Source organism: Dicentrarchus labrax, unplaced genomic scaffold (assembly GCF_905237075.1).
Source record: "Dicentrarchus labrax unplaced genomic scaffold, dlabrax2021, whole genome shotgun sequence".
Taxonomy (NCBI): domain Eukaryota; kingdom Metazoa; phylum Chordata; class Actinopteri; family Moronidae; genus Dicentrarchus; species Dicentrarchus labrax.
The window spans coordinates 10,948,252-10,967,071 of NW_026136713.1; the positions used below are offsets into that span (position 1 = coordinate 10,948,252).

Sequence of the window (18,820 nt, forward strand, 5' to 3'; positions counted from 1 at the left end):
CATAGTAAAATATATATAAATATAAACCTTCCTTGCAGGGGCAGTGGGTTTTTGCAGCGTAGCAGGTCAAAACGAATACAGAATTGAGAAAGGAAACAAGGCTTTTCTTCTGAATCCTGTTCCTGACGAAATTAAACCTGATAATACTTTCCAAAAGTGCAAGCAATACAAAAGAGAATTGTGATGTCAGCCAGAATAGTTAGAATATGAACTACTGAGCTGAACCACATAGAAAGGATATGTGTTGTCCTGCTCACCACAGACACTGAAACGGGCACCAAAGCTTTAGTGAAACAGCAGACACACTCCCCGTCACAGAACTCCACACATCCAGACACACATTATGCAAAGAGAGGGGGGAAAAAGGAGAAACAAGAGTGTTACCAAAGCGAACAAAGCCCAGAGAAAGCCAAAGCAGAGTCGCAGATTAAATATTTAAACACATATCTTTATACCCCCCCTCCCCCCCCTCCAAAAATAAAAAATAAAAAATGAACGCCCTAGTTATGTGGCCTATTTATGAAATGTGTTTTCACTAAAAACAGCGTTTCATGTGGCCTGCCTCTGTCCATGGTGCTTAAAAAGAAAGAAAGAAGAAAAAACGCGCACTTACACCCTCAGCGGGTCTCTTCAGGCGCACACACAGCGCCGATTGTACGTGTCTTAATTGTGTTTGTCGCGGTGGACACGAGCTTGAATAACCACAACAGAGACGCGTGACTAAAATGAAATTTGTGTTTGTACACCCAGAACAGCGCTTTGACACGCGGCTCCCGAAAATCCTGCTTGCGCTCTGCTGGCGTGAACATGAAAAAAATCCCCCCGCTGAAAATCAATGACACGGTTAGTGCGTACTGGAGAGAGAGGGAGAGAGAGAGAGAGAGAGGAGAGAGAGAGAGAGAGAAGAGAGAGAGAGGAGGCGGTGTCTGGTGACCGAGGAGGAGGAGGAGAAAGCTCCCGGTCCGCGCGTCCTCTCAGCTCCCTTTTTTCTGCCGTCAATCCTACAAGCAGTCGGGTACCACCGGAGTGCCCGGGGCTGTGGACTTATTTTTTCCCCCGGGAATCGGAAGTGGACGCAAACAAAACTATCCCAGGTAGGTGAAGCGGCGCTGCCTCGGTGCGGCTCATATCAAACAAGTAGAAACTGGTGAAACGAAAAAGTCAGTAGTTGCCCGTTTGTCTGCACTTTCGTGGCGCTGAGGAAGGATGGATGGAGAAAGCGGATGAAAGCCAAGACAAAGCTCCGTGGGGGCGGCAATTGTGTTGACGCCGCTAATTGCTTTTTAAATTGGCGGAGATGGTGGTGGGGGGGAGGAGCTCGCGAGCTAATCGTTACGCGGTGCCCCATCTGCCGCGGTGACAACTCTCCAATGTTTCTAATCCGATTAGATGAAGGATCAGCCATTTGATAAAAAAAAATTAAATAAAAAATTCGTTTATCTGGTTCTTTCTGCTCCGTTGTGACACTCTGACCCACCGTGCGTCACAATGGGAGAGTTGTGTGTTCTGTAAAGTGCACAACCTCACTTCACTCTGTCCCTGGCACACTTTGCTGCATTCTCCTCTCCTCTGGGCTCTCTGTTTTTCTCACCCCCCATCTTTTGTCTCATATTTTTTCTCCCTGTCTTTTGCTTTCAGAAGATGTTCTTCTTTCTGCTACCTGTCGTGGCTCTCTTGCTGAGCAGAGAAACGGCGGTCTCCGGTAACAGTAACGACAAATGGCTGAGCACCGTGGCTCAGTACAACAAGGACAGATCCTGGAACAGATTCAGAGATGTGAGTTGCACTGAGAGACACAACATCTAGCCAAAGGGGGTCTCATAATTAGCTTAATTGTGTGTGTGTGTGTGTGTGTGTGTGTGTGTGTGTGTGTGTGTGTGTGAGTGAGAGAGAGTGTGTGTTGTGTGTGTGTGTGTGTGTGTGTGTGTAGAAGAAAGAGGGGGAACGCACTCCGCCCTTGATACACCCTGTGAGTACTTGAGCACTTGCCAGCAGGCATAATCCACCTTGTAGAGACTCAGCAGGTCCAAACCCTGGTTGAGAGAGAAGCAGACTCATAGAGAGACAACATTAGAGTTCAGCACATTGCGGAAAAACAACCTTTATAGCTAAGAATTTGATTGACTGAAGGATTTCCTATCCAAATTTACTTTTTACTTGCCAATGTTGATATTTCATCATTTCATTCAGTTTCTTTGGGCTTTTAGAACTGGTGATCAGTCGATCAGCATCAGGAGAAGTGAGTCTGTGACTTATTATGTGCAGCTTTAGTCCAGTGGCATTTCATACAATGCTTTATGTGTGGTCTTTCTGTCTTTATTTTTATGATTTCTCTGAAAAGGAAGGACACAGTGCCTGTTATTTATATAGTCTATATACAGTAGGAGCTAGTGCACCTTTGTGAAGGGGTTTGTGTGTAGTTCAGATGTACATTCTAAATCCAAAATAGAGAATTATCAAGGCTTGTTTCTTCAGGGATATTAGCTTTTCAGAAGCCAGTTTAGCTCTACAGCTGACTGTAGGCCAGCTGACTCAGTGTGCTCAGTGTGTATAAACCACCATGATTGCCGGTGATTTGGGTCATGGTTTGAAACTGCTTGCTCTTAAACTTTGACTCCAGAAGGACCCAGTGAATATAGTAGGTGCTCCACATAGAGAGGCTGAAAGTCACTTTGAAGTCAAAGCACGATTCTCAAGTGCTATCTGCAGTGACACCAACATGTAGGTCTAATTCTTGTAAAAAAAAAAAAAAAAAAAAAGGAACTAAAGCATCTGCTCAGCCAGTTTCTGTGCAGACATATTGTTCAAACTCGAATTTCGGCTGGTGATTCTCAACATTTCAATGATGCCAAATATCAGGCAGGGAAATGTGTATAAGATGATGCACAAGACATAGAGAGAGAACCAACATCCAACATGTCATGAACAATATTGGTCTTGTACATTTCCAAAACATGCTTTCCTGGTTGGACAGTGCATTACCTCCACCTGCCATCTGCTGGTGACTCCTAACTGGGTTTGGATACCTCTCAAGCTCTTGGAAATGTCCGGCCTAAACTGCAGAATGTCAACAATGATAAACTAACTCTCCAGTCTAACAAGTCTCCATCAGGTTGACTGTGCCAGAAGAGTAACCATTTCCTTTCCACTCCGATACCATACTCTTAACATTATGATGTCCTTTGCTGCCTGCTAACATGTTCTCCAGAGATTTCAGTGGACAGTGGGCTAACTTTGGCCTTATTAGAGCTGGCCTTCCCCATACAGTATTGTAGTGGTGATGTGAGCTTGTATTAGTCATGTCTGTATACACTCAGCCAAGGCTCAGCTGCCTGCAGTGTGTGTGTGTGTGTGTGTGTGTGTGTGTGTGTGTGTGTGTGTGTGTGTGTGTGTGTGCGCGCTGCCCACTGTTTATTTCTCGCTGTGGTCTCCTGTGCGAATGAAACTCATTAACAGGAAGCTGTCAGTGGAGGGGGTGGAGGACAGGGGGCATAGAGGTGGGAGGTGGGAGGGAAAGGAGGGGAGATGAGGAGCAATGGATAGGGGAAAAGGCTGTGACATTTATGTTTCATATTTCAAGCAATGCTACCAACCAAATGCAGGAGCTGCTGTTGTGTTTATGTGTGTGCACGTATTGTCTACCCTATCACACAGGGAAACCTGCTGGTCGTAATTTGTCTCCTGCAACATTGGCTGTCTTTTGTCCCACTGTGTCCTCTTTCCTCCTCCATTCTTTGTTAGTCATTTCTCTCCTCCCGTCTCTGGCACCAAACCTTTTAATATCACAGACAGCAAGACCTTAGATTAGGGAAATGTGGTTCTAAATAAATGAATTTCAAACTGCAAAACAACCATACTACTAAATTTGAAGGTGGAGGAAAGCCTTAAGGTACTATAGTTGTGACTGTGATGTGCTCAGTGGTCCCTTTTACACTGTGCAAGTTTTGCCTGTCTCAGATGACTGTTGTGCTGAAATCACTGGTCGTCAATCATAATAGGTGGTCTTAAATCATACTGTGTAACACGACCATGAAGGCGTGTTTAGCTTAGCTTTGCTGAACAGGCTGCTTCAAAGTTCTGAAAATGTAGGACTGAAATGTGAATGATGCCACGACCCACGTTTACAAACTGGCTAATCAGAATATGACTTGAAATTACACACATTACATTAGCGAACTAGCATAATATTTACCTTCATTCTCTCGCCACGGCTGCGTTTCTCTTCCTCCTCATCTTTTTAGGTTTTTAAAGTGCCAGTGTTACAGCACACATGTTCAGGATGTAAATGATAACAAAGGATTCAAATCTGGTGGCCAGTGATGGCATCAGATTAACATAATTTCATAGTAAATGGAGATTAACGTCACCTGGAAAACAGACGGAGCTCACTTGATACTCAAGTGAAAAAAGGACGGAAACAAGAAGACATTTTAGTATTTTCTGTCACTCAGTCAATCTCACCCCCTCCTCTCAATTCTCATTGAGTCATGAACTCCACATTTTTCTTCCACGCTTCTCTCTTTCCTTTTTTTTTTTCTTCCTCTGTCTCTGGAGCGGTGAATGACCCTGTGCTTCCTCAACCATAGCTCTCTCTATCTCCCCCCACCCTCTCCCTCTGCCCTCACCCATGACTCCTCCTCTCCGCTGTTCTCCTCTGCCTGCCATGTTTCACTCTGCATCCCTGATGAGCCACTTGCTCCCTCCTGCATAATGTATGAGCGTCCATTTGTTGGCAGGGGAGCTGGTGCAATAGTTTAACAGTCAAAGTTCAGGTGGCTTATCTTGGAAACATAAGGAAAATGGGATGTGATTTATTATTTTGCAGAGTCACACTCCTAATAACTGGACTGTAATGTGTTGTAAGATAAGTGTAATGCAGACGGAGACACTTTTATTCTAGTCCATTTCTACTGAGAAGGGACATGCAATAGAAATGGAAATAAAATGTCCCTCATTACCATCACATTGTGTCATGTTCAAAAAAAATGTTTCTTCAGTCAAAACAAAACCATTTGTCTGTGTTACTTGCTTGTAGAGCTGATGCAGACATTCATTTCAGATGGTTTGTAGAAACAAAAGGACGTATGTGTGGAATAAATGACACACTGCATTGGCTTCAGACTGAGGTTTGTAAGCAGCTTTGCCAGCTGAGCTAGACTAATAAACCTTTTTCACAGCAGCCATTTGGCGTGAAATAGTAGGATAAACACAGGTGTAACCAATGATATTGATTAAGGTTCTGTTCCATTCAGGTCAAACAGTCAGGGTGCTGCTGTTGTACACGTTGCCTCACTGGAGAGGCTCTGCTACACTAAATGTAACGCACCTTAATTAGCATCATTGGTAATACCCGTGTTTACCATATCTCATGTCAAAATGGCTGCTGTGAAAAAGGTCTGTTCTCCACCATTCTCTAACTGTCTGGATTTGGTCTATAACATGATTAGCTGTCTCATGGAAAAGTGGATTTATTTTATTTTTCTAGTGCAGTGTTTACTGTATGTCATATGGATGGTTTGGAGCTTGTTACCTAAATGTTTTCGACCAATTAAATCTTTTATAATCCTTAAATTCGCTTAACCACCTTTGTTGCTCTTTTGCCAAATCACTTGTTGTTGTAATTAATGCCAACAGTATTTCCATTTCTTTCCACATCCTTAGGTTACAATTACCACTTTAATTTTTCTGAGCTTTTATGCAAATAAAGTATAGCTGCAGTGAATACACACACATTTGTATGCAGCGCTGAGTTCAAGTGTGTTTCTGTTTCAGGCAGGGGCAAGCCTGCAACTGCCTTGTGTTGTTGGCTACATCAAAGTATTCTGGTGAGGACAAAAATAAATACGAGGGGTCCAGCTGGAACAGTGGTAGACACAGCAGCAGTAGTAACAGAAGATCTCAATACCAAATCCAAATCTGGTTGCACCAGCTCGCCGGGCTGAAGCCATCTTGCGTGAATGTGTAACCATCTCTTTATGCTAATGCGCAATACATTGCAAATAATATACATAATGCATTTGTGAGACATTCATGCTCTTCAGCGCTCCTCAGACAGATTTACAGTCAATATATCTATCTAGTATAGTGAATCTGAGGAGAGGTGTTCTGACAGTAATAGACATAATTTTAGCTAATAATTATAGTCCTTGACTCTATGCCCAATTACTTCACCTTGTTCACTTTATGTGTCGGAACTGCTGACCTCAATCTTATGTGGTCTCTGCAGTGAAAGGAGGAAATACTTTATAATTATAATTTATAACAAACCTATTTTTTTTTTTAACATGGTAGAGTTTATTGAAAGGCAAAGTCATAAGATTGATATATTATTTAACACTGAATAATAACAGTTTGAAAGCTCCTGGTGTAATTGCTTTTTATAGAGTAGTGATGTCTGCTAATACACATTATGGTCTATTGCTGCGCTGGCCGGTTCAGGCCAGCTATTTTGGCATGAGTGAGCCTATTATTGGTGGATTTAAGTGGTGAAGGGAAATTATTGGGTGGTTTGTGAAGTAAAGGCACAGTAAGTGATGGAGAGTCAGTGTGTGATCATAAAGACTGCTGGAAATGTCCTGAGTCTGATAAAACATCTGAGATCTCAGCCATGTGTGGGTACATAGACACTGATCCACACACTTGATTCATCTCAGCTCGTCCGGTGTTTTCTGAACTGAAAGGCACTGAAAGTCGGTGTAATGGTATTGAAAAAGGTGTCGTTTTGGTAATTGGTAATCATATCAGTACTAGTATCTAAACATTTCAAACACACTCAGCCCTGGTGTTTTCTCAGGTTGTCTTGTGTTGTATAATCTTGTCTCATTTTGTCTCCTGTCATCTCCCCTCCTGTCCTCCTGTGTCTCTTGTCAGAATCTCTTTTTGCAAACAGTGACAGAAAAGCTGTCATTGCCATTCAGGCAGCCTCAACTTTTATCCTCAAGAGGAAGAAAAGTTGTTATTCACTCTTCTGAGCTTGTTGTTTGTTTCTCCTAAAAGGGGCTTTTCTTGTCCCTGTCCTCATTCCCTTCCTTTTCTGTCTTTTGCTACTAAAATTCTGTCTTCCACCTTGCTTGCATGCTGTCAGGTTTACAGAAATGCACTAAATCTTATTTGTGAGGGACATCGGATGTGTGCTGCATATTTCCTCATATTCGTGTAAATGCATGCCATCCCCAGACTGTGTTCATTAGCTGGTAGACCTGGTGGCAGCTTGAAAATCTTGGCAACTCAGAAACCGCTGTGTATGTGGTTGTGTGTTTGTGTTATGACTGTGTGTGTTAGTGCGTGCGGCCTGTCTCAGCTCACTCTCATGGTGAGAATTAAATGTTGTCATCCTTTATCATTACTGTTCTCTCTTCCAAGACGACAGTCTCTCCGAGGCTGCCAGTCACAGACCCCCGCTGTCTCTTTTTATCAAAACAACTGTGTGTGCATGCGTGTGTCTTTGCATGTGTGTGTACAGCAGTTTTTGAGTTACTACGTGTTTTCTCTGCAATGGAGGCAGCTGCGGTGACACTATTATTTTCATTTCAAAGCTGGTCGGTGTGGTGGCTTGTATTACATGTTCTCCCCTTTTTGCATTTATGGAGGAAAGGGTTTTGCTGAGCTTTCACATTCTTTTTCAACCGCACTCTGCCTCCGGTGAACACATTCACACCTGGGAGCTTCCCACTGCATCAAAATGAACTGGCCGTCTTCTGTTATATCTATGTTTGCTCCCCGGTGTGTTTGTGTGCGTCCTGATTGGCTGGTTGCACAGCCAAGGGGGAGGGGCAGGGTGCAGGTTTAGAGAAGCAGCTTAGACAAGACGAACCCTGGAGTCACCTTCACCTTCTCTCACACGTACACATAAACCTATTGAGTGAATACTTCCCAGCAGACATACAGTATTTCCGTCAATTAAGCGAAGACTTGGCGGAACACCTGTCATTCTTTCTTATCTCTCTCCTGCTCTGTCCTCCATTTCTCTTTTTACTCTTAAGCTGCCTCTGTACCTTCTCTTCAAACCGTTTATCACCTCCTGGCTCTTCCGTCTTTCGTTTTTTACTCGATGAATACCTGATGAAACAGTGCCCTTCAAAATAAACCTTCTCTCTCTCACGCTTTCTGCTCCTTTCATCCCTTTTCTCTTTCCATTCTCTCCTTCTGCGTGCATATTTCTCAGTCTGAGCTATTGATTTCAAATGAGAAAATGCTGATTCTCATCTCTGCACTGAAGGATTGTGGTTGTGTGTGTGGAGAGAGACAACTTTTGTTGCAAGTGCATTTTTCTGTGTCATGTAGTACCTCTTTAAACTGACTAGTGGAACATTTTCACATATCTCTCTAAGTGCTGTCTCTGCATGTGTATGAAGGCCCACACAAACACACACACACACAACACACACACACACACACACACACACACACACACACACACACACACACACACTGCTTCCCATCCACCCTGAGGCTCTTGGAGAGATCGATCAGTAAGTTTACAGGGCCTGGTAACCCTGATTGGAGCCATGATATAATCAATAAGAGTGTGAAAAGACAGGAAGACACACACACAAACACACATATGCAGGCACACACACACTCAAACACACTCAAGGACAATTCTGTCACAGGCTAGACAAAGGTCACTGTCCCCTATGACCAGGATAGATAGGTTTTGAGTGTGTGTGTGTGTGTGTGTGTGTGTGTGTGTATGTGTGTGTGTTTGTGTGTTGGAGGGTAGAACAGAGAAAGACGGACAAGGCAGGAGAGCTAAAGGATTGCCAGTATAATGTTGGCTCACAATAAAAAAGAGGAAATGGGTGAAAGGAGAAATGGTAGGAGAAGAGAGGAAGAGGAGGAGCTTTAATGTGCAGCCCATCAACACTGTGGGCAGAACAGATGGACAGACAGTGGATGGGAGAATGGGTGAAATGTGGAATCCATAATCAATACGTGTGTGTGTGTGTGTGTGTGTGTGTGTGTGTGTTTCATGGCATCCCTTCCAAACCCCCCTCTCTCTCTGTGGGGATTGTCTTTCTGTCCGTCTATCTGGCACTGATATGAAGCTCTCCTGCTAAGCTGTTGATTCTTTTGAAGAGATGCTGTCTGATTCGCTGCTTTTGTTTAAAGATTTACCAACACAGAGAAACCACCCTTGGACCACTGGAAAAATATAGTCTATATCTGTATGTGGATCTCTTACTTTGAGGGATATTTTATTAAAGACCAGATCTATTTTGAACACATTTGAACAAATAGACAAAATCTTTTCTCTATTCTTATAAGAGGGACTGCATTGGATCTCCTACACTGTACATACCAAACTAATCTTTGTATTTAGCTCCTGGCATTACTAACCTTTAGTAACCTACATTTAGAGAGAGGCGATATACCATGAGAATTTCTACATTTGTCTACCATCAGATATTATGCTGTTTATACTGAGGTAAACCCCTTTAATATCTCTGGACGTGTTCAATTATTGTGGAAAATGTATCAAACCAATCAGCCGGAATGCTTCATAGCAATATTTGCCTTTTAGCATTGTTAGGGGCATGAACATGCTGTGGAGATGGCAATGTCGGTATGCTTTTGTACAGACATTTATGGTTCCCAGTAGTAGTAGTCCCTAGTGGTTCTAACTATTGGTTGGATTGCCATGAAATCTGATACAGACATGTACCTCTCAGGATACATTGTGATAACTTTTGACCTGTGAAAGGTACTATATTAATTATTACAAAAATTAAGGGATGAAACTTTGATTTATGACCAAATACCTGCAATACTAATGACATTCCCTTCAGCCTCAGCGGTACTGTCTCATACAAACAACATTAAGTTCAATTCAGTTTACAATCATGTGAAACTAAGAAAAGCTGCATGTCTAGTGAAAGTTCATGTCAGCAGTTTGATACAAAAATTTAATCTTCTGTCTGATCATCAAATTTATTATTCGGGCAAATCATTTGCGCAGTAAAACAGATTCATTCTGAATTTAATTTCCTGTGGTAATATACCGTTAACTGTGCACGCAGTTGTGATCCATATGGCTTCAAGCTGTCCTCACAATATTTCCACTATGTTTTCAGGGTTTTGTGCCGTCTTGTTAGAAAATCTCAGACTAATGACAGCCAGCCTGCTTTCGAACAACAAATGTCTATAATATTGTTGGATTTTCACAGCTGGTTTTGATGGATATGGGGAGAATATCAGTGCATGTGTCTAAACCTGCGTATGAACTAAACTGTGTGTAGTTTCATGCAAAGAAAAATATAGCATGTTTTGATCATCATGCCTACATATCAAAGTAAAAATGTAGATATCTGTCAGAATAATTTAGTATGCTTTTGTGTGAGAGTTTCTGTTGCCATTGCCATTAGTGAAGCTGTCGCCCCCACTGTGCGCCGGTTCTAGTGTATGATCAGATGTTTCCTCCTCGGGGTTTGGCTCCTTCTACAGCTCTACACATGCCAGCATTTGATTTGTCTTTTTGTAATCTGTTTTATAAGTTGAATCTACGAGTGGAGATGAGCCATAGCAGCCTTATTTCCCCGCTTGTTACTCTGCCAAATAGGAAGTTCCTGTTGGCACAGTGATGGTGTTGTTGTGTTAGAAGTGTGGGGTCTTGGGTTCATGCCTGCTCTCTGCTCTTGGATTCATTGCTTCTCTTCCTTTGAACCTTTTGTTCTGAAAGATGACCCTATAATATTACACAACAACAGACATCTGAAATAAAAAAATGCATCTTTTTATACAGCAATAATGTTAAATTCTGTAGTTATGATATCCTCTGTCTTTTTTGAGGTAACAAATCTGAGCTTTTAAATATTGATGATTGGACATGATTTTTGACAGCAAAAAGGGAAGAGTGGATTTAGAAGCCCATGCAAGTCGGGCAAGCAAGAGAATCTTTTTGATCTGTATTTATTTATTTTCTTTACCTCTATCACATCATCTCTTCCTTTGGTGTGGTGTCTCTTTCTTTGATTCTCTGCTCAACATCAACATGCTCACAATGACAATGCTAACATGCTGAAATTTAGCAGGAATAATTTACCATGTTAACCATCTTAGTTTAGGAGCTGAGGCTGTTGGGAATGTAATTTTGCTGTTATTTAGCAACAAACCAAAGAATTGGACAAATTCTGTGCTGATGTTGCTGCAAAGTGAGCACAATTCCTCTGGAGGCAATGAATGTCTGTAAGAAATTTCATAGCAATCCATCCAATTGTTGTTGAAATATTTCAATAAAAATATCAATATCAACCTGCTGGTAGAGGAAAAGTCAGGGGATCACCAAAGTCATGAGAAATCATGCTCAAGGGACCTTTTTTTTGGGGGGGGTTGCCCTTTATTACATAGGACAGCTGAAGAGGATAGACAGGAAAAGGGGTAGAGAGAGCGGGATGACATGCAGCAAAGGACCACAGGTCAGACTCGAACCCTGGGGCGCTGCAGCAAGGACTCAGCCTTTGTGCATTGGGCGCCAGCTCTACCAGAAGCTACCAGGGCACTTGGACCTTAAATATCTTCAGCAACTTGCATAGCAGTCAAAACAGACTGACGTTGCGGTCCCCAGAGCCATGCTGCTAGCATAAAATAGCAAAAAAGACTTTCAGTTAAGGTTTAATAAATAATAATTGTCATTCTAACAATCTTTAGTAGGTGCAGTTAGTATGTTAATGCGAACTATTAAAAAACACACATACTGCACATCCTGATAGGTATGAGTTGTAATGTGAACATGAGACAGAGGCAGGTATTTAGTAGTGTTAACTTTGTTTTTCAGCCATAATAATCTTTTGTATCTTGCAATATCTTGCTGGCACACTCTGGACCAACATTTCCCTTTTTTCACTATCATCTAATGAGGTTATATCTTTTGATTTATAAAGCAGCTTCATGCTTTGATTGATATTATGTGTCTGCCTCTGCTTGTTCCCTGTAATCACAGTCGTTGTTATTGAAATGATGGACGCAACCATCGCTTTGCCCATCGTGATAGCTGATGCAGATGATCATACAAACAGTATTCAAATTACAGATCGGCCTTTTGAATAAATTGTTTGGCTACGTATTGTGTTTCAGGGGGAAGTCTAATCAATTATGTAATGCAGCAGATTTTATTTACCAGCGGGACGTCTTGCTCAGATCACATTTGAAAGTATCCCTCCCAACCCTGAGTGTCACAGTGTGAAATAAATCATGGGCAGTCTGTTTCTCTTTTTCACACCTCCCCAGTCCTCCTTTCGATTAATGTCAGCACCCCCCCACCCCCACCCCCACCCCTTTTCTTTCACTCTGATGTTTATGGTCTCTAAAACCATGTCAGATTGAATTGGTCATTATCTCATTTTCCCCCTGAGGGCAGGGATACAGTTACTGTTTGTGTGTATGAGTGTGTGTGGGGGTTTGAGAGATGTCTTGTCTGCTTCAATAATTCAGGAGGTTTCTGCTACTGCAGCTCATGTGATGCTCCTGGGAGAGAGGGTGAGGGGGGAGAGAGATAGAGAGGGAAGGGGAACTGGAGGGGACGGAAAGACTGACACACAGATGTGGCAGATCGGTAACTTGTAGCTTTTAGTGCCTTTCCAAATTCCTTACTGCATCATTTTGTAGTTCTCTACAGCTAAGTAACTCCCTGCTGCGCTCTTGTTTATGACAGACAAACTCTTGGGAATTGTAGGTAATGGTAACGACTAGTTGGGCCCTGAGGTGTTGAAATGAATACCGCATGTAAAGTCATGGGCTCTCTGTAAGTGTGTGTGGACAGTAAAACCAATAGCCCTCTGGGTAATGTAGTTAGAAAGTGTTTGTTTCTCCTAAGACTTACTGGAACCTAGGTCAAAATGAAGCGACGGCACCAGGAGACTGGTTACTGACAGTTCTGTGAAGAGCTGGTCTAAGATCTAGGATTTATATTGTGTTGTGTTATATATTTATACATTAGGGTTGGGTGATAAAAAATTATATAAACTTCCAACCAGCCACCGTCAGTCCAACAGCCGGCGAGTGCCCATGAATTCACACAATTGCATGTGTGCTGCATGAACTATAGCTGAGGCTGATGGGAATTTCATTAGTTTTGTACCTATTTGGTCATATAGCAAAGTATTTGACAAATTACAATGTTGACCTGATAAAAGCGTTAGAGGATGAGTTAAACAATCACCAAAATGATTCAAAAATTGTACTCTCAAGGTCACATGTTTACATGTTTATGCAAAATCGTATGGCAATCCATCCAATAGTTGTTCATATATTTCGGTCTGGACGAACATGGTTCACCCACCATTGACATCCATAGACTGGCTAAAAACAAAATGTTACAAAGAGACATAAAAATTAGGAATTATATAAAATGTCCTCTTGTGTAATGCATGTGCTTGTGTCCTCCAGTTGTTATCCAGGCATCACATTTCAGCGCAATGTTGTTTTTGTCCGCTCTTAAAGGAAAATAATCCAGTTGATTGTTATACTGGTGTGTTTCTGCTGTCAGAGTGGGGTGAGTGAGTCATTTCTGCTCTGTGTTCAGAAATGAAAGGTTCAGGTGGATAAAAACAGTATTGGACACAATGTTTGACTTTAACCCCTTAGACACACTGCTGCTGATCTGAGTGATGGCGATGGCGGGATTAGAGTAAGTTTTAGCCCATCACTGCCAACTTCACATCCATTTTCATTGGCACTACAGAACCACTTTCCAGTCAGATGCCGTTGAGTTGTCAGAGTAACAGCTGGCTGGATGTCCTGTTTCAGGCTGACTTTCAAACCCAGAGAGACATGAGTAACCAGATTTAAGCCAGATGGTGTTTTTATCCCTTGTATCCTATTTAAACTTTTTGATTTTGAATACATATATACAAGTCTGAAGGATACATTGAAGGAGTGATTTTTAATTTTAAGTATTTCTATTGTAAATTTTGTTTCATAGTGAAATTTTTTTAAATGATACAGTATACCATAATTGCTTATAATAATTAAATTAATTATATAACTAAATAAAGTATGATTAGTAAATGGACTTGGTTTTATTAAAACTGGTTTGTTGTATTAATACTTAGTACTTATAAACATAAAGAGTGAGCCACCAGCATCATCTACTTCAACATCCACAATACCTATCTCTCTCACTCTCCAAGGGACTCACTTGAAGCTGTTTTATAACACAATCTGCATAATCATAATGCATAATCCAGCTAAAGGAAAGTGATTTGTTCAGAGCTAAATGAAACACAAATCTCTAAATACAACATAAACCTGTATACGATCAAAAAAAGATTACCTGAATTAATTGAAAATATGTTATTATACAACTTCTTAAATTTACAAATACTCCTACAAGGGTGTGACTGTTTGTACATGGAGCACCATTCAACAAAGCTTGATTGCCTTGAATCAAACTGAAATATCACACTTACTAATTGGCCAAAAATACATTCTGCTACAGGAGCAAGCAGTTTATTTTTCTCTTTCGAGTTTTTCTCCTGATCAGATCAGATGGATCCTGACTGGGAAGTTGACTTATGAATTTCAAACTCTTTATTCCCCGTGAAACCATTACGTCTACACCAAGTTTGTGTTGGTTTTTTGATGCAAAACAAGATTGTTTCATGTTGATACACCAAAGATTATGTGGTCATTAAGTCATAAAACTTGGAGCAAAGTAATTAAACACTGGGCTGCTGATGGGTCTATGAATACGATAATTAGAATCATGTGCAAAGCAATTTCATAACTCTTTGCAGCTACACAAACAAGATGCTCATGTAATGTGCTGTATGTGCTTGAGTTTTTAATGGGTCATCATGGGACACTGTGCTACCAAGGTGTACAGAAGGTGGCAACATGTCATTTGAATTTGAATGAGATGGCTGTAATTGATGCCCAGTAATGTTATGAGAGCAAACAGCACTCACAAACACACTGCAGACACTGCTGCAGACATGACTGATGAAACTAAACAAATGCTTGTTTGTCATTCAGTATATAGGATTAACCATAAAATCTTTCAGTGCTTTCTTAAGGGTAAAAATACTTGATTCTGTACTTCCCACACAGTATTTTGTTTTATTCAATTAATAAATAAAAATACAGTTTGATCCCAGAAGACTGTTGCCAACTCAATTTTCATGTGCTGTCTTCCAAAACAAAATTGAATTAACAACACATATTCAAATTATATTCATAGGTAATGCTTCAGCAGAGAGATATCACACTGAGAGCAGTCCTTAGTCACCGTGAGGCGAGAAAAGTCTCATTTCAGTAATACCTCTGAGTTGGCACAGAGGGGTGCTGCCACAGACGAATTACAAAATCAGACATGTATAACAACAAACATTAGTTGTTATGTACAGCAGGCTAATTACTGTTGTGTTAAAATGTCCTTAAATTTAGTCCTTAAAATCCATACAGACAAAATTCACCTCCTCTCATCCCATTAGGCGTGCACCAGGAGTTTACCAGCCTGGTTGAGCAGCGTGTAGACAGATGGTAGACTAAGTAGAAGAACAGCTCTTTATTCTAGTTTTGAAGCAATTAAATTTCATTTTATTTTCGGAAAAAACGACCATGGTCTGGATCTCAGTGTGTTCAGTGATAGCTTCCTCCCTGCAGGTCGTGTTTTCTGATCACTGGAAACCTTCATAACAACCAGGGCAATGGACTCAGCTCCCTCATTTCGTGACTCTGCCTCTCCTACATCTCCCATTGCTGTACGGGTGTGGTGATACAGGCACGTTGTGTGTGTACGGCAGTCCCAGTGATTAAGCAGTGGGTGGAGGAAAGACATGGGAAGAATAGTGAAGCCAAATGGCTAGTCATGTCTTCGGGATAAATAAAGGGAGATTGATTATGAGAATGTCACACTTCAATTGATGGGGGGGGGGCAGAGTGAGATAGGTGTGGGTATAAAAATGAATACAGTTATGCATATGCATGTTGCAGGGTGACACAAGAATTGTTTGACAGCTTTAATTAAACTCAGCTGAGTCAGCCTCTGAGCTGCAGCTTCAATCACATTTTAATGAGCCACACACCCAGAAGTCCACATGGAATAAGGTCCGTCTCTTTAAACCTCCCCTCTTCTCTCCGTCTGCCTTTGGTTTGTGTGTGTGTGTGTGTGTGTGTGTGTGTGTGTGTGTGTGTGTGTGTGTGTGTGTGTGTGTGTGTGTGTGTGTGTGTGTGTATTGTGTATACACTTCTAACCTTGAAAGCACCAGCCTTTGGCACATACCCAGTGACATTCTCATGGATTTTGAGTTGGATAATAAGGTGAGCTGGGATGCCGGTGATCAATACTGGGAGCTTCTTTTATCTGGAACTGACAGATAAAACTGGTCCATCCTTGCCAATACTGGCAGACATTTAGCCACAAGTTTTCATTTCAATTGCAGTAGACCTGATATATATAGATACTATCAGATATAATGTAATAAGCATATATTGGAAGATATGCAAATTGAAATTGCTTGTTTTTTCAGGTGTATTGTGATATGCATATATGTATGTTGGAAGAGTTTCTGTCTCTGTAGTCATTCCTCCTGTCTATACTGGCAATTAAAAGCTAAAAAACTTCACTTTTTTAGTTGTTAGTGATAGAGTCCTACCTGCACGCATTTGATGCCAAATTTAGAACAGCTTTAGTTTTTTCATATGATAGATTTCTGTGGTTGTGTTTTTTGTATGTGCTCTCCTTACTGGTTTAAAGTAGCAGGGGTTGGGTTGGCAAAAGGTAATGTTATTTATTTCTGTGCACCAATGGCTGTTTCTTTGTAGAAACATCTGAATCAAAGTCTGACAACAGCTGGTGGGTGGTTTGCTTATGTTTTCAGGCCACTGTCAGTCAACTCTGATCAAACCACACCCACACAGTTCTGACAAAGCTTTTGACGAGATCTGAAGATCGAGATCTGAAGGTCGGGATCTGAAGATGAGTTTAACACTGAAGTGTTAAACTCATGAGTCATATTGTTATGAAGAAATACAAACACCTAGAGTAGCTACAATCAATATTTTTATATTAACAGTGAATTGGATGGAATCACATGATTGCTTGTATGTGAAAGGGATCGCTCATGAACGTATGGAGAATCATGTCCGAACTCTGCAGTTCCCCTTAGCTCTATACAGAACTTCATAGCGTGTTAATCTTTTCGGCCAACAGCTTTGAGATAGTGAAGACTAAAAGAGACTGTATGTCTGTGTTGTGCTCACAGCTTGTTTCTGCTGACATATTGCAAGTTTAAAGGGATAGTTTACCACTTTGCCTTGCCATTAGAAATTTCTTCTGATTGGAAATTGAGGCCATTGTATTGCTTCCTCCAAAGACACAAGACTCTTCAGTTTCAGAAAGGAGAGCAAGAAAAAGTCTACATATTCCAAATATAGAGTACATTTAAACCGATTTAGTTGGCTGAATTAAGTTTTTCTCCTGACCCTGTCTACAGCATTGCATTGCTTAGCTTCCGTGCTGGTACTCCTGTCTGCTTCCTCAAGCTTGGGATGTGCTGAGCACAATCTACTGTAGGTAATACACTGACTGTAGATAAGTACCTCATACAACCCCACTTCAGTAAATCTGAACTATCCCTTTAAGTGATTTTGTCATAGCATAATAACCGTAACCAGTGGAAGAGATGAGGACCACAATCTATAGATTAGAGCAACCGATGACTCTTTTAGTGTACATACTGTATGGGGATGTGAGCACTGTTTTAAGACGCAAAAATAAACCTAGCCTTTAATGTTGTTTACAGTTCAAAGTGAGCTGTTGTCCTGTATTTACTGTCAATCTGATCATAAACTTAGTTGTTGAACCATAACATTTGCGGGATCCTTCCCAAAAGTTTATGTTTTGTGATTATGTTAAAATCAAACATCAACCAATATATCTTTAACTCTAATATATAGGTATTGGAAATTACCCCAAAAATCAGTAATTAAGGGTGCACACACACTCGCACATACACATTTATATTTTATATATAATACAATCAGGCTGACATTTCATATACTTTAAATGGTCTGTTTAATGATCTTCAGTTGATTGCATTTTAAGTAATCAGCAACACTGAACAACTTGCATTCAGTGATATTAATCCACACTGGTGCTCGCACGCACACACACACACACACACACACACACACACACACACACACACACACACCCACCAATCAAATGAAAATGTTCATGACCCCTTACTTGTATGTCTTCTCACTTTTATTACTGCAACTTTTCATGGTGAGAGCTCTGACATTTAGATGGAAACAGCTAATACCAACCCACTCTGGATTTCTCTGTCTGGTTCTCAGAGAGTGGGTGAGAGTTTCTGCAGCTCTCTTTCAGTGAAGGCAGTTTTCTTTTATACTTTTTCTTTATCATTATGTGTGCCTGTATTTGTGTATAGTATGTGTGCACACCCATATGGCACTCAGCATGTTGTTTGCCAGACTTGAAACTCTGTCACCCGAGCTTTAGTTGTTTCACTTCCTGGGATACAGGAACTGCATTACCTTGCCATGATGACTGTAGGATCTCTGGGGAGACTGGTTTTGTGAGCCATCCTGCTGAAAGCTTGGATCTTGGTTTGACTGCACCAGAATGGTGATAATTGGTTCATTTGCTAAAAAACAGAATGGCTGATGGCACTAACACTGTTATTCTAAGGCCAAGAAAGTTTTGCGTGTTCAAACCCAGAAAATCTAATATTTGGTAAAAGGCTGAAGCAGGATTTATGGTCATTGGAAGGGGTTAATAGGAGCGACATGAGACGAATGTATTGTACAAAAACTGTTAGAGGTCACCACTGGCTGAGGTTTGGTTATGTGTAGACTT

At 41.1% G+C, this 18,820-nt stretch overlaps 1 protein-coding gene across 3 annotated transcripts in view; it reads left to right on the plus strand.

The window, feature by feature from the left end:
* The first annotated feature begins 910 nt into the window (after positions 1-910).
* Positions 911-18,820, plus strand: part of LOC127374915 (testican-1-like) — a 100,370-nt gene continuing 82,460 nt past the window's right edge. Inside the window, exons 1-2 of one of the 3 annotated variants that reach the window (XM_051420613.1) lie at positions 911-1,094; positions 1,639-1,776. In XM_051420613.1, the coding sequence (XP_051276573.1) occupies positions 1,642-1,776 (135 nt within the window). In that variant the 5' untranslated portion in view covers positions 911-1,094; positions 1,639-1,641. The remainder of the gene's footprint in view (positions 1,095-1,638; positions 1,777-18,820) is intronic. The other 2 variants (XM_051420611.1, XM_051420612.1) reach the window with 2 other exon arrangements.